The 27,552-nt window shown below is 35.0% G+C and overlaps 2 protein-coding genes across 4 annotated transcripts; both read left to right on the forward strand.

Annotated features, from left to right (window-relative positions):
- Positions 1–266: 266 nt before the first annotated feature.
- Positions 267–22,178, forward strand: LOC135138010 (constitutive coactivator of PPAR-gamma-like protein 1). Of its 2 annotated transcripts, XM_064067836.1 has the most exons (15): positions 267–336; positions 384–544; positions 818–1,079; positions 1,131–1,417; positions 6,921–7,067; positions 7,265–7,438; positions 7,487–7,679; positions 7,735–7,859; positions 7,913–8,012; positions 8,224–8,394; positions 14,042–14,688; positions 14,738–15,038; positions 19,708–20,039; positions 20,127–20,218; positions 20,270–22,178. In XM_064067836.1, exons 3-15 carry the CDS (start codon positions 869–871, stop codon positions 20,406–20,408), a joined length of 2,919 nt encoding a protein of 972 aa, XP_063923906.1. In that variant the 5' UTR covers positions 267–336; positions 384–544; positions 818–868; the 3' UTR covers positions 20,409–22,178. The 2 variants fall into 2 exon arrangements, with proteins under 2 accessions (XP_063923906.1, XP_063923898.1); XM_064067828.1 differs by having other exon boundaries at positions 306–544.
- Positions 22,179–25,640: 3,462 nt separating this feature from the next.
- On the forward strand, positions 25,641–27,549 carry LOC135138046 (keratin-associated protein 9-8-like). 2 transcript variants are annotated; one of them, XM_064067890.1, is made up of 5 exons: positions 25,641–25,785; positions 25,843–26,029; positions 26,076–26,733; positions 26,787–26,970; positions 27,023–27,549. In XM_064067890.1, the coding sequence occupies exons 1-3, from the start codon at positions 25,721–25,723 to the stop codon at positions 26,436–26,438; spliced, it is 615 nt and encodes a 204-aa protein (XP_063923960.1). In that variant the 5' UTR covers positions 25,641–25,720; the 3' UTR covers positions 26,439–26,733; positions 26,787–26,970; positions 27,023–27,549. The 2 variants fall into 2 exon arrangements, with proteins under 2 accessions (XP_063923960.1, XP_063923952.1); XM_064067882.1 differs by lacking the exons at positions 25,641–25,785; positions 25,843–26,029 and having other exon boundaries at positions 26,580–26,733.
- Positions 27,550–27,552: the final 3 nt, after the last annotated feature.

Below are 27,552 nucleotides of genomic sequence, written 5' to 3' on the forward strand. Positions count from 1 at the left end.
TTGGTTTTCCAATTCTTCGATTTTTAATTTTTAGATTGTTCAATTTCTCGATTTATAGATTTTTCAATTTTTCGGTTTACCGATTTTTTTCATTTAAAATGTTTCAATTTTTCAATTATTCACGTCCGGTAGTCGTCTATCCCAGCGCGTCAGCTAGATTAAAAGAAGAATTGCTGGTTGCGTTTAAGGCAACAAATGGCACCCAATTCAAACTTGTCTCTCTTCTAAAACAAACATATTCCCGCGCACTTTCAAACTTGTCACCGTGCATTTGACATGGCCGTCCTGTGTTTCCGTCATGCGCACTCCAGTAACGCATTGAACGTGAAGTTTCCGGTAAATATTTTGTTAATTTCTCTATCACAAAACATGCAGTTTTATAGGTTGATTAATACCAGAAAGTACGCAAAACACTTCGTACACCATATCTCAATAAAACAATAGTGTAATTCCAACCCAACTCACAATTCACAACGTACAACACGTCAGAAAAAAAACAGGAACGAATGTGCCGGCATCTTGAAATTGAAGGCGTCTTGTTGAGGTAATTAAAAGTTTTTCCCGTGGACGAGTCGCCCCTCGGTGATGACTAACCCGTTGAATGTGATGTTTTCCCAATGTTAGAACCGTGTTAGCTGTGGGGTTGTCGCAGGTGCGAACGAATGTTCTTGTTGATTGTTTGAGTGCTTTCGGAACCATAATGGCGGCCGAGGTTTCATAATGCTGTGAATGTTTTTCTTGAATGCGTTCACTAGACGAACACAAATAAACCACAGCGCTATAAATTCTCTAAAGAGGAGTTGAAATCATGTTGCAGCATATTCGGAAATGGTAAACAGTGATTATTAAACAGTGCGTGTTGTTCAAAATGGGGGTCCACGACTTACAAGTTTACCTCGAAAGCCCCAGTTTAGAAGGAGGCGCGGTCTCGGTGGATTTGTTGAAGATCGCCAGAAACGTGACGCAGAGGCAGCAACCGCATAACACGAATCGAAAAATTAGACCCATCGGGAACAAACTCAAACTCATTGTAGATGCGGAAAATTGCTTAGATAGGTTATACGGTGGATATTTCTCAGGTAATTAATTGATTCGTGTTGGCGCCAGTTTATTTATTGTTGTGTGTTTAGATTGGGCTTGCGGCGGCCAATGGAATCGAATGATTCAGTTCCAATCCTTATTAACAAGAGCTATAGAACGGGGTAATATCGAATTGGCTGTGGTTTTTAATGGTACGATAGAGTCATGTAGAATGAATGAGTGGATTGCCGAACAGGCAAACAATAGGCAGAAAGTGGGAATGGTTTTAAAACACATAAATACCAAAGCTACGCCACCTCCGAAAGTTTGGTGGACCCCACCAACTTGTCTTAGATCTGCGTTAAGGATGGCTTTGCGACACCTTGGAGTTACTGTGGTATGTATCAATCAATTTTGTCTTCCACCAAGTACCACATGGGTGTTTATAACCATTGTGGTGTGTTATGGAAGTAGATAAATTCACTGCATACTCAAGGGAGTTAATTTTAATTAACTTGAAAGTTTGCAGAGAACACCATTATATAATTTTATGGTGTTGTAATATGGTAATTAGTTGAAAAAGTTCCAGTTTTAAAATTTAATGCAACGGGATATGAATTATATTTTATAATAATTTTTTTTTGTAATTTTTTGTTGGAAGAGGTGTGTAATTAAGATTAAATTCATACATATTTAAAAAACTGGATCATTAAATTAATTTATTTAAAATACAAGCGTCAATTTGCATTTAACAAATTTGCTTTTTTACTTGTATGTATCGCAATAGAGACCAAAGAAATAGGTCTCCCGTTTCCGTCTGTCTGCCTGTCTGCCCGTCCGCCTGTCTGCCGTCCCGATTTTTATTAGATTGTTGTCAAATTTTGTATTTATATTAGGAATATCATATAGATGCTAAAAAAGCTAACCAAAATTTGTCTAGTCATCCCCACCAATAATCAAATTATATTTACTTATCCCCTCCAAAAATTGATGACGTCAGCTCAAAATTTTGCCAAATAAACCCTATCTAAAATCTAGAAAATATGATGAGTCTGTCAACAAAACCAACAAAAGAAAAATCCATTATAAATCATAACCAACTAAACACTAGGGAAGATGTTCAAAATTCCTGCCTTGTGCATATAATGTTTCCAAATTTTGATCATTTTTTGTAAAATTTAGTCATCAGTACTTGCTGATTTTGGCAAATGAGGTACCCTGTAAGAATAGAGAGGGCGGGTGGGCGGGGCTAGTACTTGCTAAGATAAGAGTGATTTTGGCAGATGAGATAACCTTAAGAAAAGAAAGGGCGGGTGGGCGGGGCTAGTAAATGCTAAGATACGATTGATTTTGGCAAATGACATATCCTCTAAGAAAAGAGAGGTTGGGTGGGCGGGGCCAAAATTAATGAATGAATGCGTGAATTTATTATTATCGATTTAATCAGGAACTACAAAATTGAATGCTTTGAAATCTTGGACATGACCAATAATGTGATGACGTCACTTCAAAATTGTACATAGCAAATGGGTTTTAAATTGTATAGTCTTACACATGTAGTTTATGACTCCGTGTTGAGTTTTTCCCCAAAACGTCCAGATTTTTGGAAAAAAAAAATTATAAAACATTTTGCAATTTAATTTTACATCTGCAAAACCGAATGCTTTGAAATCTTGTAGATGTTTTACAGTTACGATAAGCATGATAAATGTTTAATCAAAATATATTTACTTATCCCCTCCAAAAAATTGATGACGTCAGCTCAAAATTTTGCCGAATAAATCATATCCAAAATGTGGGAAAAAATGATGAGTCTGTCAACAAAACTAATAAAAGAAAAATCCATTAAAGCATAACCAACTAAACGCTAGAGAAGATGTTCAAAATTCCTGCCTTGTGTATATAGTGTTTCCAAATTTTGATCATTTTTTGTAAAATTTAGTCATCAGTACTTGCTGATTTTGGCAAATGAGGTACCCTGTAAGAAAAGAAAGGGCGGGTGGGCGGGGCTAGTATTTGCTAAGATAAGAGTAATTTTGGCAGATGAGATAACCTTAAGAAAAGAAAGGGCGGGTGGGCGGGGCTAGTACAGTAAAACCTGTCTATGCCGGAATCGCGCGGGTCCAAAATTGTTATCCGTCTTAAACAGGGTTCCGGCTTTTACAGGAAACCCGGCTATGACGGAAAGTAAACCTCTATAAAACGGAAATCAATTTTTATTAAATTGAATACATAGGTACATATAAAAGAATTATTTGAAATAGTTGTTTAATGTTATTTGCTTTTTCGGCCATTGAGATATATTTTCCATGCTTGTTCTCAACTGCAAAAGGTTGGCTAGACGCTCACCGCTTTGCCATTATTCTCTAATTTATTTTAAGAATATGTTTTATGATTTGATACACTTGCGTTTTTTGCAACCGAAATTTTGCAATTTCTTTAACACTCAAATTTTGCTGCTGTTGTACATTAATTAAATCCATTTTGCTGTTACTGTTGGTCGTTTTTTGGGCCATTGCGAACACACATATAACCACGAGAGACACTAATTAAATGAGAATTGAGAACAGTGATTTCCTGTTGACAAAAAATGCACCTGCAGGTCCACGAATTGAATTACATATTTTTCGTAGAAATCATCGATTTTGTTCACGCTTCCGTTTTATACAGAGTTGGGTGCATGTATTTTGACACGTTGGGACTTACAAATATTTTCCGTTTCCGCGTTATGCAGTTTCCGGCTTATACGGACCAAAATACATTAAATTAGGTATTTGAAAAAACGGGACTGCGGAAAATTTCCGCGATGAGCAGTTCTCCGTCTTCTACAGAGTCCGGCATAGACAGGTTTCACTGTAACTGCTAAGATAAGATTGATTTTGGCAAATGACATCCTCTAAGAAAAGAGAGGGTGGGTGGGCGGGGCCAAAATTAATGAATGAATGCGTGAATTTATTATTATTGATTTAATCAGGAACTGCAAAATTGAATGCTTTGAAATCTTGGAGATGTTGTAAAGTTATCTATCATAAGCATGGTCAATTTTTGATAAAAATGTATTTGCTCAAACCCCCCTAAAAAATTGAAAAAATTGATGATGTCACCTCAAAATTTTGCTGAACAAATCGTATCTTAAATGTGCAAAGTATGATAAGTCTATACTTGTGATTTATCATTCCATTAGTATTTTTTGGATTTGCTTATACAGGGTGACTCAAAAAAATTAATAAATGCGTGAATTTATTTTATTCATTCAATCAGGAACTACAAAATCGAATGCTTTGAAAAATTGGAGATGTTTCAAAAGTTATCATAAGCATGGTAAATTTTTTATCAAAATGTATTGCTGAAGATAAGCGAAGAAAATGTTGCTTCTCCGGTGGGAATCGAACCACACGTTTACCGTTTGCCGGGCGGGTGCCCTTACCACTAGACTATGGAGGAGTTTATCTTTCTCCGCTTACCAACGTGTTATTGTGGCGCCACACCCCTTAAAAAATTGATGACGTCACCTAAAATTTTGCTCAACAAATCCTACCTTAAATGTGATTTATCACTGCATTAATGTTTTTTTAGATTTAGTTATACAGGGTGTCTCAAATAATTAATGACTGAGTCAATTTAGTTTTTTGATTAAATCAAGAATTGCAAAACTGAGTACTTTGAAATCTTGCAGACGTTATAGCCATTGTAAACATGGTAAATTGTTGATCAAAATAAATCTGTTTATTCCACCCCCCCAAATGATGACGTTATCTCAAAATTTTGCCGACTAAATTCCACCCAAAATGTGCAAAATATGATGAGTCTGTCAACAAAACCAACAAAAGAAAAATCCATTAACGCATAACCAACTCAACGCTAGAGAAGATGTTCAAAATTCCTGCCTTGTGCATATAAGTATATAAGTTCGTAATGTTTCCAAATTTTGATAATTTTTTGTGAAAGTTAGTCATCACTTATCAGTATTTGCTAAGATAAAACTGATTCTGGTAAATGAGGTCTCCTATAATAAAAGAAAGGGAGGGTGGGCGGGGCTAGTAACTCCTCAGATAAGATTGATTTTGGCAAATGACATCCTCCAAGAAAAGAGAGGGTGAGTGGGCGGGGCTAGTACCTGCTAAAATCAGTTTTACCTCAGCAGCTACTAGCCCCGCCCGCCCACCCTCTCTTTTCTTAGAGGCCATGTCGTCTGCCAAAATAAGTCCTAACTTAGCAAGTAGTAGCCCCGCCCGCCCACCCTCTCTTTTCTTAGAGGCTATGTCGTCTGCCAAAATAAGTCCTAACTTAGCAAGTAGTAGCCCCGCCCGCCCACCCTCTTTTCTTAGAGGCTATGTCGTCTGCCAAAATAAGTCTTTTCTTAATAAGTACTACTTGAAAGATATGTCATTTGCCGAAATACTAGTATTTGCTAAGATAAGACTGATCAGTTCCAAAATTAATGAATGAATTGATTTAATCAGGAACTACAAAATGGTCAATTTTTGATTAAAAAGTATTTGCTCAACCCCCCTAAAAATTGAAAAAATTGATAACGTCACCTCAAAATTTTGCTGAACAAATCATATCTTAAATGTGCAAAGTCTAATGAGTTTATCCTTGTGATTTATCATTCCATTAATATTTTCTGGATTTGCTTATACAGGGTGACTCAAAGAATTAATGAATGCGTGAATTTATTTTATTCAAATGTATTTGCTCATCCCCCTGAAGGTAAGCGAAGAAAAATGTTGCTTCTCCGGTGGGAATCGAACCACACGTTTACCGCTTGCCGGGCGGGTGCTCTTACCACTAGACTACGGAGGAGCTTATCTTTCTCCGCTTAGCAATGTGTTATTTATTGTGCTGAACAAATCCTATCTTAAATGTGCAAAATGTGATGAGTCTATACCGCATTAATATTTTTTTAGATTTGCTTATACAGGGTGTCTCAAAAAATTAATGACTGAGTCAATTTATTTTGTTGATTTAATCAAGAATTGCAAAACTGAATACTTTGAAATCTTGCAGACGTTTTAAAGTCATTGTAAGCATGGTAAATTGTTAATCAAAATAAATCTGTTTAATCCCCCCAAAAAATTGATGACGTTATCTCAAAATTTTGCCGAGTAAATTCTACCCAAAATGAGATGAGTTTTTACTTGTGATTCATCATTCATTGCATTCATATTTTCCCCGAAAATGTGAAAATACAAACGTCGTTATTTAATAAATATTATAATAATGATATTCAGAATATTTTGTCGATTGTAGCTTAGTACTTAATAGTTTTGATCCTCTGTTTTAAGGGGACGAACTCATTCAAATCAAACTAATTACTACGTGACATTCTTCCGATGTATAAACATAAACACTTTCAAGTTTCCTAGATCTAGACAAGTTATAATTACCCAAATGTGAATTACAACATCGAAAATCAAAATAAAATGTATTTTATTCAATAAACGGAAGTCAGAGCAATAAAAAAGTCTTCTTCGGCATTGTGATCCGGTTATTGCAATTCGTAGAAAACACCTTTTACTTTTGTTTCTGTTTCACTCTCACGTCTACAAGTTGATAAGTGTTATCGCTATTTGTCTTAAATTACAAATACCATAAATGATTTTCAGTTCAGTCTTCAGTTGCACCTCTGTCATTACATACGGCCGACGTGATTAAATTGTTAAATTAAATATCGGATACATATTTTTATTTTAGCTTATAGTGGTTGTCATAAAAACAATAAAATTGGCAAAATCAAAACTTTTAATTTTTCGAAAGAGCTGTATTTGTGGACGAGGGAAGTTCTGTCGACCAATTTTTTTTTTAAAGTGCAATTTTAACCAAAACGACGAAATTCAGGCAGAGTAGCTGCTGAAACCCGTCACGGGCGTGTTGTTAAATTGCTTCTTGATTTTCAGATGTGTACAATGGATGACCACCACCAGGAAGTAATAGCTTACTGCAGAGAATACGGTTTCCACGGGCTTTTAGCGGACGATGCCGAATACGCAGCCTTTGACCCCCCGCGTTATTTTTCGTCAGAGAATTTAAAATTAACATACAAAGTAAGTTACAACGATTAATCCTTCCAAATTGTCGTTCGTGGGGGTGACTCTATACCTCCATGAACTGTTGCCAGGAAGGAGATAAATGAACTCTGGGTGGTGACATGATGGCAATTTTAATCTTGTCCTCAATCTGAGTTTGTACACGCCTCCATTAACCAGAATGGACACATTTTATTAAAGCGTTTTGTGTCTAGGGCTCTCTCGAGACCAAAGAATACATGGTAAACGAACTAACTAAATCACTTCAATTAACTCAAGAACAGCTTTGTGTAATGGCAGCTTTAATGGGTAATTTTCTGTTAACTGAGAGCGATTTACAAGATTTTCATAAAAAAATCGGTATTACGAACGTGATAAGGGACAACGTGGTAAGTGTGTGTGTGTTGGGTTTGGGTGTTTATTAATGGTTGGTTTAGTCGCCGCCGGAATGTAACGTGAAGACGTTGGCTGACTTCGTTCGAAAACTGCCGCCTCCTTCGAATATGGACGCCTTGGTTGGCGCCATACTTTCATATCTTGATGAGAATCGTGCCTCGAAGTTTAGACAGTCGGTTCAGTACTACCTCAACGGTACAGCTAGTGGGTTTCTTAAGTATTGTGCTCCACCTTGTGAGTATTACCAATTTAAAAAAAAAACTAGTTTTGTGATGATTGTATTCAACAGCTACACCCAAAGAAAAAAAGGGTCACAGCAATGTACAAAATAACAATGAAATAAGTCACAAAGAAAACGATAACGATTTAGAGGTTTTGGGTGCGGGTTTCGCCTCTGAAACCACAGAGCAGGAGGTTAGCACTTTTCGTAATTATTGTGTACACAAATTAGAAGAGTGTTTTTACAGGAAGAAACTCTTCACAATTATAAGTTAGCAACGGTTAATTTAGTTATGTCGTCCGATTATACTCTGGATCAAAATGGAACAATCGGTAATTCACACAGCGGTACGTATTTTTGTCGATCAATTTAAACCTTCCTTAAAAGCGCCTGTTTATGTACTATTCTTGACTAAATAGGTTGTTGCACGGAAGGAGATCAATTAACTCTGGGTGCGGACTTTTTTGCATTAAATTTAGTCCTCAATCTGAGTTAGAACACTCGCTTCAATCAAACTCGTGGTTTTGTTTTTGGAATTTACGATGTTCCGATTTTTAGATCCTTCTCACTTTAATGGACTCTTGAATGGATCTATTCCTAATACTAACCAGAATATCGCCAGTACTAGCGGAACTAGAGTCAATCTTCTAGTCAGTTCGAGCAGTTCAAATACCAGTAGTGTTCCGTCATCACCGAAACATTCTGCACAGTCTTCTCGTCCAGCAGTTGGTAAGTTCCTTTGATTGTCGTACGATTTATTTATAGTCTTCCAAAAAAGCGCCTGTTTAGTTTAACTCATTGACTAAGTAGGTTGTTGCATGGAAGAAAATTAAGTTAGCTCTGGGTGGCGACTAAAATTCAGTTGTTTTAGTCCTCAATCTGAGTTAAGACATTATAAGTTTAATTTGGTGCGATTGGCAGCGCAGCTGCTGAAACACGTCTGAGTGAAAACTTTTAAGGGCGATACTTACTCAAGTTTAAGGTTTTTGCTTCTTTCAAATCTTCCAAAAAGCGCCTGATTGGTTAAAACATGACTTAGTAGGTTGTTGCATGCAAGAAAATTAAGTTAGCTCTGGGTGGCGACTATAATTCAGTTGTTTTAGTCCTCAATCTGAGTTAAGACATTGTACGTTTAGTTTGGTGCGATTGGCAGCGCAGCTGCTGAAACACGTCGAAATGAAAACTTTTAAGGCGATAGTTACTTAAGTTTAAGGTTTTCAATTCTTTCAAATCTTCCAAAAAGCGCCTGATTGGTTAAAACATGACTTAGTAGGTTGTTGCATGGAAGAAAATTAAGTTAACTCTGGGTGGTGTCTAAAATTCAGTTGTTTTAGTCCTCAATCTGAGTTAAGACATTGTACGTTTAGTTTGGTGCGATTGGCAGCGCAGCTGCTGAAACACGTGTGAGTGAAAACTTTTAAGGCGATACTTACTCAAGTTTAAGGTTTTCATTTCTTTCAAATCTTCCAAAAAGCGCCTGATTGGTTAAAACATGACTTAGTAGGTTGTTGCATGGAAGAAAATTAAGTTAGCTCTGGGTGGCGATTAAAATTCAGTTGTTTTAGTCCTCAATCTGAGTTAAGACATTGTACGTTTAGTTTGGTGCGATTGGCAGCGCAGCTGCTGAAACACGTCGAAATGAAAACTTTTAAGGCGATAGTTACTCAAGTTTAAGGTTTTCAATTCTTTCAAATCTTCCAAAAAGCGCCTGGTTGGTTAAAACATGACTTAGTAGGTTGTTGCATGGAAGAAAATTAAGTTAGCTCTGGGTGGCGACTAAAATTCAGTTGTTTTAGTCCTCAATCTGAGTTAAGACATTATAAGTTTAGTTTGATGCCATTGGCAGCGCAGCTGCTGAAACACGTCGAAGTGAAGACTTTTAAGACGATACTTACTCAAGTTTAAGGTTTTCATTTCTTTCAAGTCTTCCAAAAAGCGCCTGATTGGTTAAAACATGACTTAGTAGGTTGTTGCATGGAAGAAAATTAAGTTAGCTCTGGGTGGCGACTAAAATTCAGTTGTTTTAGTCCTCAATCTGAGTTAAGACATTATAAGTTTAGTTTGGTGTGATTGGCAGCGCAGCTGCTGAAACACATCGAAGTGAAAACTTTTAAGGCGATACTTACTCAAGTTTAAGGTTTTCATTTCTTTCAAATCTTCCAAAAAGCGCCTGATTGGTTAAAACATGACTCAGTAGGTTGTTGCATGGAAGAAAATTAATTTAGCTCTGGGTGGCGTTTAAAATTTAGTTGTTTTAGTCCTCAATCTGAGTTAAGACATTTGTTATACGTTTAGTTTGGTGCGATTGGCAGCGCAGCTGCTGAAACACGTCTGAGTAAAAACTTTTAAGGCGATAGTTACTCAAGTTTAAGGTTTTCATTTCTTTCGAATCTTCCAAAAAGCGCCTGATTGGTTAAAACATGACTTAGTAGGTTGTTGCATGGAAGAAAATTAAGTTAGCTCTGGGTGGCGTCTAAAATTCAGTTGTTTTAGTCCTCAATTTGAGTTAGGACATTTGTTATGCGTTTAGTTAGGTGCGGTAGGCAGCGTAGCTGCTGAAACATGTCGAAGTGAACATTTTTAAGGCTATATCTTACTTAAGTTTAAGGTTTTCACGTCTTTCAAATCTTCCAAAAAGCGCCTGGTTGGTTAATAACTTGACTTAGTAGGTTGTTGCATGGAAGAAAATTAAGTTAGCTCTGGGTGGCGACTGAAGTTCTATTATTTTAGTCCTCAATCTGAGTTAAGACATTTTTTATAGAAATAGGTGTTCAATTTTAAGGTTAGGACTGAACTATTTTATTTTTTTAATGGCAACACTTCTACCGGGTGTCTGGAAAATGGCGGATTAACTCCCCACTACGCTCTTAACTATCAACGTGATTGTGTAAAAAATGGTAAAAAAATGCCTTCTCACATTTTGGTGGAGTTATAATGACTTTAAAATTGGTTCTTTTGCTACATTTAACAACTAAACAACACATTCATTATCACAATAACTAAAATCTCTCTTATCTTAACAGGTACTAGCCCCGCCCACCCACCCTCTCTTTTCTTAAAGGATACGTGATTTGCCAAAATCAGTCTTATATCTTACCAGGTACCAGCCCCACCCACCCACCCTCTCTTTTCTGAGCGATATGTCATTTGCCAAAACCAGTCTTATCTTAACAGGTACTAGCCCCGCCCTGTCTTTTCTTACAGGGTATCACATTTGCCAAAATTAGTTTTGATTGATTTTGGCAAATGACATATTCTCTAAGAAAAGAGAGGGTGGGTGGGCGGGGCTGGTACCTGCCAAGGTAAGACTGATTTTGGTAAATGACGTATCCCCTAAGAAATTAATTAAATTATTGTAAGAAAAAACACAGAGGCTCTAAATCAGTTTCAAATTCTTTCCAATACCTAGAGCCTCGAGATTGTTTTAAGTTTTCCAAAAAAACACAGGTCAGGTCAGAATTTTCTAAAAATAGAACACCAAGTCCCCCAAAATTCTTTTAAATGATTTACAAAAAAAAAAGTAAAGGAAAATACTAAAAGTTCAAAAGATTTTTTCAAGTTTATCCAGCAAGAAAATATCAGATTCTTTTAAATTCTTTGAAAAATTATAAAATTGTTTGCGATTTTTGTTTTCTGGTAACGTCTATAAAATAAAAACCAGCCTCAACTAATTTCAATTCTTCAGTTTTTCGGTTATGTTGTTTCTTCAGTTTTTCGATTTGCATTTTTCGAGTGCTTCAGTTTAAATGATAAGTTTTTGAGTTTTCCAACTTTTGAATTTTTCAGTGTTTTCGATTTTTCGGTTTGTCGGGTTTTCAATTCTTCGATTTGTAATTTTTCGTTTCTGTTCTTCATTTTCTTTATTTTGCCTCAATTTTTCGATTTGCGATTTTTTCATGTTTCGTTTTTTGTTTCTTCAATTTTTAGGTTCTTTAATTTTTCATTTCTTCAAATCTTCGGTTTGTAATTTTTAGTCTCGTTTTCTTACTTTCTTTACTTTTTCAATCTCAATTTTGTTTCAGTTTTTCGATTTGCAATGTTTCGGTTCCGTTTTTTATTTTATTTATTTTATCAGTTTTTCGGTTTTCGGTGTTATTTTTGTCTTGTTCAATGTGAATTTTTTCGGTTTTGAATTTTTCAATTTTTCGGTTGTCAATTTTTATTTTATCGATATGTAATTTCTCAATTTTTCGATCTTTACAATTTTGACGGTTCTATAATTTTTGGGTTTTCGAATTTTCCAATTCATTAATTTCTTTCGATTTTGCAATTTTTCGTTTCTCCAGTTTTTCGATTTTTCAATTTTTTTCCAGTTTTTTAGTTTTTCGATTTGCAATTTTTCGGTTGGATTGTTTATTTTCTTCATTTTGTCAATTTTTTGGTTTTTCACTGTTCTGACTTTATAATTTTTCTTTTTCAATGTGAATTTTTTCAATTTTAGACTTTCTAATTTTTCGTGTTTTCAATCTTACGTTTTTCAGTGTCTAAATTTTTCGATGTTTCGTTTCTTCGATATTTGATTTGCAGTATTTCTAGTTTTCATTTTAAATATGCAACAATAATAATAATAATTACTCCTATGATTTTTAAAAATTTTCACTTTTTCAATTTTCTGATTTTAAAATTTGTCCGTTTTTCAATGATTAGATTTTAAAACTTTTTCATTTAATCGATTTTTAATTTTTCGATTTATTATTTTTCAGTTTTTCGACATTTAATTTCTCAGTATTTCGATCTTTACAATTTTGACGATTCTACAATTTTTTGATTTTTAAGTCTCGAGTTTTTCAGTGTTTCGTGTTAATGTTTTCTTTGCTTTTCAATTTTTTAGTTTTAGATTTTTTCGTTTTTCCAGTTTTTCTACTTTTCAATTTTTTCCTGTTTTTTAGTTTTTGGGTTTTTAATTTTTCAATTCTTCGATTTCTCAGTTTTTCATATCTTCAATTTTTCGAATCGGTTTTTTATTTTCTGTATTTTATCAGTTTTTCCGTTTTTCAGGTTCTGATTTTATAATTGTTCTCTTTTTTAATGCGATTTTTTTCAATTTTGGGTTTTTCAATATTTCGGTTTTCAATTTTTCGATTTTTCAATGTTAGATTTTTTAATTGTTGGTTTTTTCAATTTTACAAATTTCAGTTTCTCAATTTTTCGATTTTTCGATTCTTCGATTTTTGTTTTGCAATATTTCTAATTTTCATTTTATTTCTTTTAAAATATGCAACAATAATTACAATTTAAAACATTTTTCACTTTCCAATTTTCCGATTTTAGAATTTTTCCATTTTTCAGTTATTGAGGTTTTAAAACCTTTTCATTTATTCGATTTGCAATTTTTCGTTTCTTTTTTTTCTTTATTTTTTCAAGTATTCGATTTTTCAGTGTTTCCAGTTTATAATTTTTTGTTTCTTAAATTTTATTGTATTTTTTCAGTTCTTGTTTCTTCAATTTTTAGATTCAAAATCTTTTGAGTTTTGAATTTTTAATTTGCCAGTTTTTCCGTTTTCCGGTTCTTCAAATTTTTGGATTTGTAATTTTTCGTTTCGTTTTTTTATTTTCTTTTTTTTTACAATTCTTCGATTTTTCACCTCTGATGTTATAATTTTTTGTTTTTTGAATTTCAGTTTTTTCAATTTTCATTTCTTCAGATTTTCGATTTGCGATTTTTAATTTTCTTTTCGTCAATTTTACTATTTGTTTTCATTTTTAAATTTTTCACATTTATTTTTCAACTTTCGGATGTTTCAATTTTTAGATGTGGGGATTTTTCGATTTGCAGTTTCACGAATTTTCAATTTTTAATTTTTATGTCTTTATTTTTCTATTTCTTGGTTTTTCAATGTTCTGATTTTCTAATTTTCCTTTTTTTTCCAACATGAAATGTTTCAATTTTTCGATTTTTCAATTTTAGATTTTTTAATTATAAATTTTTGCAATTTTTCGTTTCCATTTTTCATTTTCTTTATTTTTTCAATTATTCCATTTTTCAGCGTTTAAGGTTTATAATTTTTTGTTTTTTCAATTTCTAATTCTTCAGTTTGTCGATTTTTTAATTTTTCATTTCTTGAAATTTTCGAATTTTTTTACTGTTTTTCCCAGACTCACCAGTTGATTAAGAGCGTAGCGGGGAGTTAATCTGTCATTTTCCAGACTCCCGGTACAATGACTTAAAAAAATGTGTTTAGAATAATTAAGGAAATTTCTAGAACTCATTTTTTTCAAAAGACACCTTTTTATAGAATTTTCATTTACGAGTTCAATTTGACTTCGCTGTTGCGTCATGAATGCAAATTAGTTGGTTGCGTTACTTTGCAGCCTAGTAGTTCTTATTTCAAAATTTACTAAATCTAAACTTAAAATTTTTTTAAATTCTTTTCAGTTTCGCAAAACTTGGTAACTCCGACCATTTCGCCCGACGTCCTCCGAACGGCGTCTCTCCGCCACCAGAAAGGCCTGATGGCCTCCATGATCCTGCACGTCCTCAGCACCCAAGAGGTGCGCTTACCGTGCCTCATGGAAGACGAAGGCAACCGCGAGTTCCCCCCCATCCACGATATCTACCAGCCGCTCCGGCAGCGCGTCTACGCAGTATTGTTCAACCTGCACCACCTCCGGTACGTCCATACGAAGAAAAAAGAATCGGGCGAATTGCCCGAAAACTCCCCTCAACCCGAGATCGTCGTCAAAGAGTGGATATACAGCCGTTCCAATCCGTACCAGTACCCCGAACACGTAAAAGCCGAACCCCTACCTTGGGCTGTTCCGACATTGCAAAGATTATGGTTCGGTCCCGCTCTCGACGACAAGCGACGAAGAATGAGGGCGCTTTTATCTTGTTTAAATTCCGATACTCCTCTTATATTGAATACCGGATACGTGCCTCAGCATATGCTAATAATGGCGTGCGTTTTGCGGTATATCATGTCGCAAGATAAGCCCATTATGAGGAGACACGAACTGGACGCTTTTCTGTGCCAGGCTTTTAATGTTGATCTCATGAATCCTCAGTACCTTCAGGAGTTAACAGTGAGTGGGATTGGGTTTGTGTGTAGACGCGATTGATTGGTATTTTTAGCTCACGGTTGTCACAAGTAGAGGGGTTCAATTGGCGGCGCTTTTCATGCAAGGGGTTGAAATGGCCTTGTTGGCTAACGACGCTTGTGGCGCACCACTTCCATGGCTCATGTGTTGTCCTTGGTTGTATTTCGACGGGAAGTTGTTCCACCACACGTTGAACAGATCAACACACTCGAAAAATATACTGGAGGTCTGCGAGAATCACATTGAGAGGGTCGTCAAGGTGGAGCGGATGAGGAAAGCTATTTTGGAGGGGTTGGACGTGAAGTTTGCAAAGGTTCCTTTAGCTCCGTTTGCAGGTGGGTGCAAATCTGGTTGTCACGTGGTGCGAATCTTCCAAAAAGCGCCTGGCTGGTTAATAAAGTGACTTGATAGGTTGTTGCATGGAAGGAAATTAAGTTAGCTCTGGGTGGCGACTTAAACTCAATTGTTTTAGTCCTCAATCTGAGTTAAGACATTGTTGTATGTACAATCGCACGCAAATGTTTTGAGCCTATGGGCGGATCGTTTTTGCCTGCCTTCACCGAAGAAGGCGGTCCAAACCCTTCAAGGGCAGAATTTGTAGGTAGGCTCAAACTACAACGAAATTCACATTTTACCCTATAAAATTTTATTGACAATAACGGGACGGACAGTAGTTATATATACATTGGTAAGAAATATTTATGGCTCACACCAGTTCTCTCGAATTTGTCGGAGAAGATTTAGCAGGTAGTTGTTTCCATAAAATAATGGTCACTTTCGTTCGTAAGTAACGATGGTCCGGACATGAATTATTTTGCTTTCTAACATCTTTCGACCAATTGTTCCGTATCAAAAATTTCATCACTTTTTCAAATAAAATACTCTTAAAAAAAAACGATATTGTCGTTGAGTGACATGTAACTGGCATAATAATAAAAACGTGCCATTTTTGTTAACTGATATTTTTTTCATAAATGTCGCAAAATTATTAAATTTGTCTAATCATCCCCACCAATGTGATGACGTCACTTCAAATTTATGCATAGTAAATGGGTTTTAAATTGTATACAGTAACATAGTCCTACACATGTAGTTTATGACTCCGTGTTGAGTTTTTATCCAAAACGTCCAGATTTTTGGAAAAAAAAATCAAAATTATAAAACAATATTTTGCAATTTAATTTTGAATTTGCAAAATGGAATACTTTGAAATCTTGCAGATGTTTTAAAATCATGATAAACATGATACATTTTTAATTAAAATATATTTGCTTATCCCCTCTAAAAAATTTATGACATCACCTCAAAATTTTGCAGAATAAATCCTATCTTAAATGTATAAAATATGATGAGTTTTATACTTGTGATTTATCACTGCATTAATATTTTATAGATTTGGTTATACAGGGTGTCTCAAAAAAGTTAATGACTGAGTCAATTTATTTTATTGAAGAAATCAAGAATAGCAAAACTGAATACTTTGAAATATTGTAGATGTTTTGAAGTTTTTGTAAGCATGGTAACTTTTTCGAAAATTTGATTAATCAAATATGCGCAAAATCAAAAATCGGAAAAACTGAAATTCACTAATGCAAAAAACAAAAAATCGAAAAATCGAAAATTGAAAAACGGGAAAACCAAAAAATCGAAAAGTCAAAAATTTGTGATATTGATAATTAAAAAAATCAAAAACAAAAATAAAAAAAAACGAAAATTAAAATAATCAAAATATATAAAGTAAAAAAAAATTGCAAAGCCTAAAAACTGAAACGAACAGAAAAATCGAAAAAGCAAAAAATTGGAAAAACAAAAATTCGAAAAATCTAAAATCGAAAAAGTGGAAAATGGAAAATCTGAATAAAGAAACTTGAAAATTCTGAAAATTGGTAAATCGAAAACCAAAAAATCGGAAAGTAACAAAATCTAGGGCCGGTTTATAGAACAGCGAGTTAAATATTTAATCCTCGATTAGTTTAACAGAGAATTAAAATGTGGAATATGAGCCCGTGATTGGTTAAAATATCCGCGTTGCCTCGCAAGGGACCTCAATTAAAAGTTAATCGCGAATTAACTTTAACTTCGCTTTCTATAAATCGGGTCCTAGTCTAACAGTTGGGAATGGAAAAATTGAAAAACCGAAAATTCAAAAAATCGACAATGGACAAATTGAAAATCGCAAAATTTAAATTGAAAAATTGAACATTGAAAAATCGATGAATTGAAAAATCGAAAACTCGACTACTCAAATTTTTTAAAAATCGAAAAATCATAAAACTGAAAAATCCAAAATTCTAATCATCGAAAGTCTGAAAACTGAAAATCGAAAATTCTGAAAAGCGGAAAATAGAATATCGAAAAATTCAAAAGAAAGAAAATTGAAGTCTAAAAACCGAAGAATGGAAAAATTAAAAATCAAAACCGAAAAATTCAAAGATTTAAAAAGAAAATCGAAAAATCATAAATCTGAAAATTGAAACTCGAAAATTTGGAAAATCGAAAAGTAAAAAAATTGAAGTCTAAAAGCTGACAAATGGAAAACTGAACAATCGAAAATTCCAAAATCAAATATCGAAAAATCGAAAATTTGATAAATCAGATACGCGAAAAACAGAAAACCTGAAAATGCAAAACTGGAAAATCAAAAATCCAAAAATGGAAAAACCGAAAATCGAAAATTCACTGAATCTAATACGTAGGTCGATCGAAAAACTGGAAATTCACAAATCTGAAAGATCGAAAATTTGCAAGATTGAAAAACCGAGAATTGAAAAATCAAAAAACCGAAAAATGAAAAAATCAAAAATCGAAAAATAGGAAAACCGAAAATTCATAAAATTGAAAACTCTAAAAGTCGACAATTCAAAAATCAAAAAACTGGAAAGTAAAATAATCGAAAAATCGAAAAATAAACAAATTGCAAAGCCTAAAAACTGACGAACAGAAAAATCGAAAAATCGTAAAATCAAAAAGTGGAAAATCGAAAACTGGAAATTGAAAAATCGAAGATTGGAAAATCGAAAATCGGGATATCGATAATCGACAAATTAAAAAACCGAAAAATCGAAAAATTAAAAAATCGGAAATCGAAAAATGAAAAAAAAACGAAAATTCAAAAATCGAATAATTCGAAACTAAAATAATAGAAAAGTGGAAAAGTAAAAATTGCAAAGTCTCAAAACTGACGAACAGAACAATCGAAAAATATCTAAACATGGAAAATCGAAAAATCGAAAATCGGAAAATGGAAAAACCGAAAAATCGAAAACTCGAAAAATTGAAAATTCGATGAAACAAATACTCGAAAAAGCGAAAAGTAAAAAAATTGCAAGGCCTAAAAATTGAAAAATCAAAAAATCGAAAAAATGAAAATCGCAAAAACGACGCTCGAAAAAAAATCAAAAAATCGAAAAGTGGAAAATCGGAAAGTAACAAAATTGAAATCTAAAAGCTGCAAATTGCAGAACCATAAAAACTGCAACAAACAGAAAAATCGAAAAACCATAAAAGCGGAAAAACGAAAATCGAAAAATCGTAAAAACAGAAAATAGAAAATCGAATAATCGAAGGTCGAAAAATAAAACAACCGAAAAATCGAAAAATTTTATGATTAATGGAAAATTGAAAAATCGGAAATCGAAGAATTAAAAACGTAAAATCGAGAATTCAAAAATCAAAAAAATCGGAAAGTAAAATGTAATCGAAAAATGCAAAAAAATTGCAAAGTCTAAAAACTGACGAACAGAAAAATCAAAAAATCTAAAAATGGAACGACGAAAAATCGAAAATTGAAAGAATGGCAAATTAAAAAATTGAAACACCGAAAAATCAAAAAAACGAAAAATTAAAAAATCGAAAAACGAAAAAACTGAAAACTCAAAAAATCAAAATACCGCAAATTTGAAAAACCAGAAAATTAGAAAGTAATAAAATCGAAAAATTGATAGAAAAATGGAAACTGAAAAATCCAATTCGATGAAACTGTTGGTCGAAAAAACGAAAAATCGAAAATCGAAGTGACCTTTTTTTGAGACAGGCTTTATAAGTAAATCTAAAAAATATTACTGCAATGATAAATCACAGGTACATATAGACTCATCATATCAAATTTTACGATGACGTCATGAATTTTTTGGCGAAGATAAGCAAATACATTTTGATCGTGGCTTTGAAAGTATTCTTCGACTTTCGTTCCATTTCAAAATTTACTCTTTGTATATTTCAGTAGTCACAACGAGTTCACTAACTACGCTGAAGTATGCAAAAATTAAATTCGTCACCGAAAAGATGACGGAAGTAATAAATTATCCTATCGGTCGAAGAACGTTCGACCCAAGAGAGACCGCAGTAAAGGATAACAAATGGAACGGATAAAATAAAGCGTCAAATATGATTGATAAACTTTAAACCAAAATTATGAAGTTTATAAACTGAATATTTTTTTTGCTTTTTGAAATGTAGTACACTTCAAAAAATGTCCGTGACTTACTTTAATGTGAATTTTATAACTATGGTTGGCACAATTAGACTTAATATTAGTGTGATTTTGAGCATATTCTCGATGTTATTAGAGCAGGACAGGTTTTTTTTTCTAACTAATTGACAAGATTTCAAAGTATTCAGTTTTGCAATTCTTGATTTCTTCAATAAAATAAATTGACTCAGTCATTATTTTTTTTTTAGTCACCCTGTATGTATAAACAAATCCAAAAAATATTAATGGAATGGTAAATCACAAGTATAGACTCATCATATTCTGAACATTTTAGATAGGGTATTTATAAAATTAAAAGTAATTCAGGGTAAGAATTTGGTCAACACGTAAATTTCGTTGTAGTTTGAGCCTACCTACAAATTCTGCCCTTGGACGATTTGGATCGCCTCCTTCGGTGACGACCGGCAAAAATGATCCGCCCATAGGCTCAAAACATCTGCGTGCGATTGTACTAATTAGGGTGTTAGTTTAGTCATGAAGCAGTTTGGAATAATAGTGTTTAACGTATATAGGAATGATGCGACAAGGTTTACCACCTCCGCAAGGCCTGCCCACAATGCCTCTACCCTCCAATAGAATTCCAGCGGGCATGCGCCCGCGTCCTATCTCGTCAAGAGGTGGCCAATTGCAGGTAGCGGGGGTCGTTGTGGGTTCGTGGGGGGCGAATTACGGTTACCAAAATATGAGGCAGCAAGCACCCATCGTCGGTTATCAGGGTAGAGGGCGTGGAGTGATGGGAGGTCCTCCAGGTCCGAGTAATTTTAACCAACAAAATATAGCAAGAGGTCGAGGGCAGCAACGAAAACCAGGACCGCCCACTTTTCCGGTGAATAAAAGAAATAACGTAAGTTGTTGTGAGTTCAGTTTGTTGTTGGTTGGTAGTCGTGGAACATTTAGTAGGTGGCTCATAGAGTGTTTAATTTTATTATAGGCAAATAAGAAACGTAACAACACTAACAAGCCTAACAACAGAAACCAGACAAGCCAGGAACATCACACTCTTACGGTTAAAACCGAAAGCGGGTAAATTTCGTCCGACGATGTTTTAGTTTTGTTGTAATTGTTTTCTTCCAGAGACATTCCAGCTGACGAAATAATAATAAATAACGACGGTACGGTGAGTACGGCAGGTAAAACAGAAGACTGCATCAAGGGTAATAGTGATCATAAAGGTCAAGGAGACGCTCCGAATTTAGTTAATACTTCTCACTAAAAGCGAAGTCGAGTGTCTGTGTTGTGTTTGTTGTTTTCTATCGCTGGATTTTGTTTTAATTATTTTAAGTCTACTTTAGTTACGAACCTGCAGAGACCCAACACGTGGGAGTTTAGGAGCCTTATTACCATTGAATCAAGTGTTTGAAACAAAGTGGAAGACTCAAAAGTGCGAGTGTCTCGCGTCTATCATAGTGACTGGTTTTTTAATCGCGTTAGCTCAACAACGATTATCTAAAAAGCAGTGTTGGTGCGTTGATGTTTAGATAGATATTAACTAAAGGTAAGGGAAGGTAGTGCCGACACTGCTTAAGCTGTGTTCAGATGACTCTGAAACGCTGACTGATTGTTTGAGAGCATATGTATATTTTTCTATGTTTGTTACAACTGTTATAATTATATATTGACTGAGAGAGTGCTTTTAGCACTGCTGTGATCATATTTATGGTATTTATACGTTTAGATCTGTTGTTGGATCAACAAGATAAATTGTTGCGAAATTTTCAGAGGAATTGCCGGCAACGATTTATATTGTTAGAATTGAGAGATGGTTTAAGGATGGTTCTCATTATGAAGTCGTGACCTTTCGGTATATACCATTTGCAGAAATTGTAAACCGACCTTTAAACAAGTTATTAGCAAATGTTTTGCAACGCTCTGTATTTGAAGTTCGACATTAAATCTTGTCCATTACTGTAAGACAACAACTTTAATATCATGCACAGAATTCATGTAAAGTAACAAATTTTGATGTTAAAATGTTGAGACGAAATTACTTTTCCACTGAAAAGGAATTTTTTGCTGTTTAACAATGACTTGCGCTATTGCTCATGGGAGACAATATAGCCGAAAATTAACTGATATTCGAAAGAAAACAGATGTCAAAAAATGGAAATGAAAAATTAAATTAATCCATACTTACATTTTATGTAGCTGTTTATTGACTATACACATGTAGAGAAAAAGGAAACAAATTACATAATTTAGCTCACCAATAATAGACATTGTATTAGTAATTTATCCGTTCTGGATGGAATAATTGTAATGTTCATGAAATGTGTAATCTTTTTGTTATTGAAAAAAAAAAGTTACTACGATTATGCTTTCTTTTATAACGATGGTGTAATAATATACTGCTGATGTATTCTTTCTTTTTTTTTTGTTTTTTTAAATAATGCTTAGTTTTGGGATATGAACCAACATTTTTTTTTAGAGTTACTTTGTTAATTGATTTACTAATTACGCAACGCAAGCCCTTTTTTAATCATTATGATGTATACCTATGCTTAATCTATTTAGATATTTGGAAAGTATGTAGAGTATTTACAATTTTTTGTTCTAACTGATATATTTAACTTTATATATGTGTATATTGGCTCTATGGGTGAAAGGGCATCCATATGAATAAATATTAAAATACATATATTTAGATAAACTAGTACGTGATTTTAGAAAACTTGGGACAATATCACAGAATTTCATTGTTCATTTCTTCAATTTAATTTTCGGGATAAAATATCAATGTCTCAAATAACGCTTATTGTCTTGATGTAACTTTCTGAAATCACCATAAATTCAAAGTTTACACTTTTTTCTTGTAATTTATAATTATATAAAATAAAACAATTTAGTTGTTTTGTAATGATTTAAGGGCTGCCGCTGCGCTCCTAACTCATTACGAATAATTAAAATGAGATTTGATGTGGCTGATATGCTGGAAAGGTACCACCAAGTATCTGTACGATGCAGATGAAAAAAGTTTGATTGATAACTGGTCGTTTTAATTTTACACCACCATCATCCTACCATCCCACGTCTTGGTTAAGTGAGATTTATTAACTTAAAGCCGAAGATTAGGCCCCGCCACAATCTCAATTGTGATGAATTTTTCATTCGTTGTGAAGTCGACGGGCGGGGCTTCAGTGCAAGATCCATATTTACCTACAAGAATTTGGAATTTTAAACATTTTTTAAGTTTCTTGTTCTTAAACGTATTTCAAGTTTCTAAGAATAAAAAAATCGTCACAATTGATATGGGGCGGTTGGGTGGGGTTTATATTTTGCCCTTTTTTTGCTTAATATAGATAGTATTCTTTAAACAACATGATACCCAAAAACATGTTTTTTAATTCTTGTAGAGAAATACGGATTTTGTAATTAAGCTCCGCCCCCTTGCTTGATGGCGAATAAAAAAAAATCATTACAATTGAGATAGGGTGGGTGGGCGGGCTTACATTTTGCCTTTATGTTTTAATCTGTGTAAACTTATTTTCACAGCATGAAACTTAAAATATGTTTAAAATGAAAAATTTGTATAAGAATGTGATAATCCAAACATCCCGCCTACAGCCGTGATCCCGCCTAAAATTGACATGTGAAAAAAATTTGAAAGCCCGCGAAAAATTCAAAAATTTGGCCTTGGTTGTGATAGTTACCAAAATGGAACCGTACATTGTGTTTGTTTTTTTTTTGTGGCGGAATACGTTCAGATGCAAGTGGTGGACCCAATGGTTGGAAAAGTACCGCCAAATAAAACAAAATATATGGAGGACACAAAATCATTTATTCCTCCACTGAAAAAAAAGCTGCGACTAAGTTGTGCCGGTTGAAGACACCTCTAATGCTTAACTACAAAAAAAACTTCCTAACTTTGAATGAAATCAAATTAAACGTTGCAAATCAATGCAAATATTTAAATAGGGCAAATTTAATAAGAACAAACAAAAAAACTGAATTAAAGTAACTGGATGCAAACAGTGCCGAAACTAGCCATAGGCCGAGTAGGCCCTTGCCTAGGGGCGCCAACGACAAGGGGCGCCAAATTCGTCCAAAAATTATGTTTTGGAAATTTCATTGTATCCTATAAAACTTTAATGGCAATAACGAGATGGACAGTAGTACAATACCAAGAGATATCTACAACTTAAGTTGTCGCTTGCCAATAATCCCCAGATGTTAGAAACCAGAATAATCCAAGTCCGGGCAGGGACCATCGTTACCCATGAACAGAAATGACCATTATTTTATGAGTGCAACTACCTGGCAAATGTTCTCAGACAAATTCGAGTGAACTGGTGTGAGCCATAAATATTTCTTACCATTGTACTACTGCCCGTCTCGTTATCGCCAATAAAATTTTATAAGGTAGAATGGAATTTCCAAAACTATACCAAGAGTTATGTCATATCAATCTTTTTTTATTTTGAACATGTAACCGGTGTGACAGGTTTTTTAATGTTGATTTTATTTTGAACTTATATAATATTTATACATATTATATACCTATATGTATAATGTGGATTGTTTTTCTTTTTTTATATTTTATCATAGTATCTGTTTTGCGTACTTATTAAAAAATATAAATAAAACTATTCGGTAAAATTGCATTTTTATGTGTAGAGGAGGGGCGCCTAATGCAAGTTTCGCCTATACCTAAAGATTCTTTGGTTTCGACACTGGATGCAAACACACAAGTTATTACTGACGTAATTATGGCAGGCAACACGAGAACAAAATTTTAATAAATTCCATAGATGGCGTTGTAGCACAAGCGGAGTTTGGGGCTCCTGGTTGTGGCTGTTTTCCCACCACGACGGTGATTCTACTATATCGGCAATCACGAAAAAACGTGCCGCGCGAACAGACCCTTACGCAAACTCGTGGTTGGAAATCGCGTCATCCCGACCGCTCCTTTGACTTCTATCCAAAAACTGCGTCTTCCGTACAGATGGCGCGACCGCCAGCTCGACAAGGAACCGCGCACTCCGCTTCTACCACGTGTTTCGTCGTTACGATTAATTGTCTTTAAACAAAGCCTTCCCCGTTTTATTAACTACCAAAATAACACAACAGTGACGCGACACCTACCCTCTACCAAACAAGTAAACTTCACTACCAACCCTCTACCTACAAATTCCCTAGCAGAACTACCAACTACCCAAAAGGAATTAAACTTGCACATGGTTGCCTATGTTAAACGATTTTCTTGAATGAATTTTTTTCAAATTCAACTTATTCAAAGCGATTTCGCCCCATAATTGCAAAATCCATATTTCCTTACAAAAACGTGTCATTTTACCCATGTCTTAAGTTTCTTGTTGTGAAAAGATGGCTATTATATATTAAGAAAAATAAAGGCAAAATATATGCCCCGCCCGCCCACCCTATCTCAATTCTGACGATTTTTTTTTATACGTCGTAAGCCGAGGGGCGGAGCTTAATTGCAAAATCCTTATTTCTGTAGGGGAAATTAAAAACATGTTTTTGAGTATCGTGTTATCCAAAAAATAATCTGGACCTTCAGAAAAAATTAAAGCCAAAAAATAAGCCCCGCCCATCCTGTCCTGAACTAAATATGTACTAATCAAGTTTTCATTCGTTGACAAACCTAGGGGCGGAGCCAAATTGCAAAATCCGTATTTCCCTACAAGAATTTACCATTTTAAACCCGTTTTAAGTTTCTAAGAATAAAAAAAAATCATCACAATTGAGATAGGGTGGGTGGGTGGGGTTTATATTTTGCCCCTTTTTCTTAATACCCACAGTATTTTTTTAACAACGCGATACTCAAAAGCATATTTTTAATTCCTTGTAAAGAAATAAGTGCTTTGCAGTTAATCTCCGCCCTCTTGGTTCACTGTTCACTTAAAAAAATCATCAGAATAGAGATAGGGCGGGTGGGCGGGGCTTATATTTTGCCTTTATTTTTCTTAATATACGCAGCCATCTTTTCACAAAATATAATTGCAAAATCTATATTTCCTTGCAAAGCTGTACCTTTTCAACAATGTTTTAAGTTTCTTGTTGCGAAAAGATGGCTATGTATATTAAGAAAAATAAAGGCAAAATGTAAGCCCGCCCACCCGCCCTATCTCAATTGTAATGACGTTTTTATTCGCACAAGCCAAAAATTAGGCCCCACCCATATCCATCCCAAGCTCAAATGTGATGAATTTTTCATTCGTTGTCAGACCGAGGGGCGGATTCTAATTGCAAAATCAATACTTACCTACAAAAGTTTACCATTTTAGACATGTTTTACCTTTCTTGTTGTGAAAAGAAGACTACACAGATTAAGAAAAAAGGGCAACAGGTAAATCTTGTTGATTTAAACGTCGAGAACTATCAAAATTTGATTTTCGTACCCTTTGTACAGATCACGGAACTATGAACAACGTGACACTGTTACGTTTTAGTTTTGGCGACGAGTTGTCGCCAAGATACAGTTCTGAAAATTCATAATTCAAATCAACGTTTGAAATTTGTCAAAATTTTGTGTGTTGTAACTTTTAAAATTTGTTGTTAAAGTAAAAAATGGCGTGCGCGAGACAAAGTTTGCTCGCTGAACTGCATGATTTAGTAAACCAAATAGGAGATAGGTATCTGAAAACACTGACGTTAATTTGAAAAATTTGTGTTATATTTTGAACCCTCAGCTGCGGGTCCTCGTCAGATCCCTGTTCTTGCTGCACGCCAGACCCGCCATGTGCTCCTTGTTGCCCTCCCTGTAATTTCCCGTACGCCCAAGTAATAATCTCATGCCCGCCCCCGGTTTTGGCCCCAATTTACCCCGAGCCCGTGAAACCTCTGGGCTTGTTTTGTCCAAAAACGGAAACACCTTTGGTAAGAAAAACCCATTGTAACCATTCTTGTAACTTTCCTTTGGCAGATGACTTTACAAGAACGGGAAGACTCTCGATACGACAGTTTTTACAACAATTATAATATCGACTGGCATAGCGAAAGCCCGCGTTACGCCAACAAATACATACGTCCTGAATGCACCCCCGACAAACAGAAGGGACAAACAGTGGATGGAAAATCGCCTTGTTGCGACTGCTTACCATGCGAGCCGTGTCTGGACGTCGGGTGCCCCACGGGATTCAAACCATGTACCATGAGATTGACGCCGCCGCCGTGTTGTCACCCATGCGGGGTGTGGTGCGCGGAAATTCAACCATGCCCTCCAAAGCCGAAAAAGTGTCTCCATTACAAAATAGGGGCGGCATTGGAAACGAAGCCTTGCTCATAATGCGTGGTGTTGTAATGTTTTTGGTTTTTTTTTTTTTTTTTTAGGTAATAAATGTCTGGATCTTGAATACTAGTTCGTTGATGTTGTTAGTTACGTGTTTAACTCAAAAAAATCAAATCGCTCTTTTAAAGTAAGTGTTGCTAAGTTATAGGTTTGACATTCCAAAATTGAACTAAATTTTTGTGTGTAAATTTTGTGTTTGATAAATTTTTGTTGTGCCGGGGCTAAATATGGCGTGTTGTACAGACGGTTTATTGTCGGAATTAAAAGATCTGGCCAATCAAATCGGAGACTGGTGTGCACTAAGTACAATTTTCTTTAGTTATATAATCGTTTTTCTGTTCGTAGTTGTACCGAGAAGTGTTGTCCTGAGCCTTGTTGCGAACCATGCTGCCAACCCTGCTGCCCTCCTTGTACTTTTCCCTTCGCCCAAGTGACGATGTGTTGTCCTCCACCGATCCTGGCTCCCACGATACCCCAACCGGTGAAACCCCTCTCTCTACCGTGTCCTCCTTGTTGTGGTCCACCACCGGTACGACCTATCCCACGTTGCGCAATCCCCTACTTATACAAACTGTTCGTAGCTAACGCCCGCCGAAGAAGAACGAGCCCGCTACAACAATTTCTACAACAACTACAACATCGACTACCACTCGGTGAGCCCTTCTTGTCCCTATTGTCCCCCCGAGATACCCCAGAAGCAGCGGTGTTGCCAAGATTACACGATAAAAAAAGACGAAGGGTGTTGTACGGCGGGCTGTCCCACAGGATTCAAACCCTGTTCCATGAAACTAACTCCTCCTCCTTGTTGTGATCCGTGCGGGGTTTGGTGCGCCCAAATCCAACCCTGTCCACCAAAACCCAAAAACAAGAATGAAAAGTATGTGCCGGGACCGTGCACTAGGCCTTGCTGTAAACACTGGAAACCTAAAGAGGGGCCATGTCTCTATGACGATCCTTGTAAAGCCCATTGTTTTAACCATCCGCCCGGGATGAAGCCATCAGGAAGATGGCCGTGACTTGTCTTGTGTTTAATTTGGTTTTAGGTAAGTCTAATTATTGTAACTGTTTAAGTAATAAACATATCTGGCGTGTTGTTTGTTATACACAAGTG

This window comes from Zophobas morio, unplaced genomic scaffold (genome assembly GCF_036711695.1).
Source record: "Zophobas morio isolate AGI-343-1 ecotype UQ-CSIRO unplaced genomic scaffold, CSIRO_AGI_Zmor_V1 ptg000004l, whole genome shotgun sequence".
Lineage (NCBI taxonomy): Eukaryota > Metazoa > Arthropoda > Insecta > Coleoptera > Tenebrionidae > Zophobas > Zophobas morio.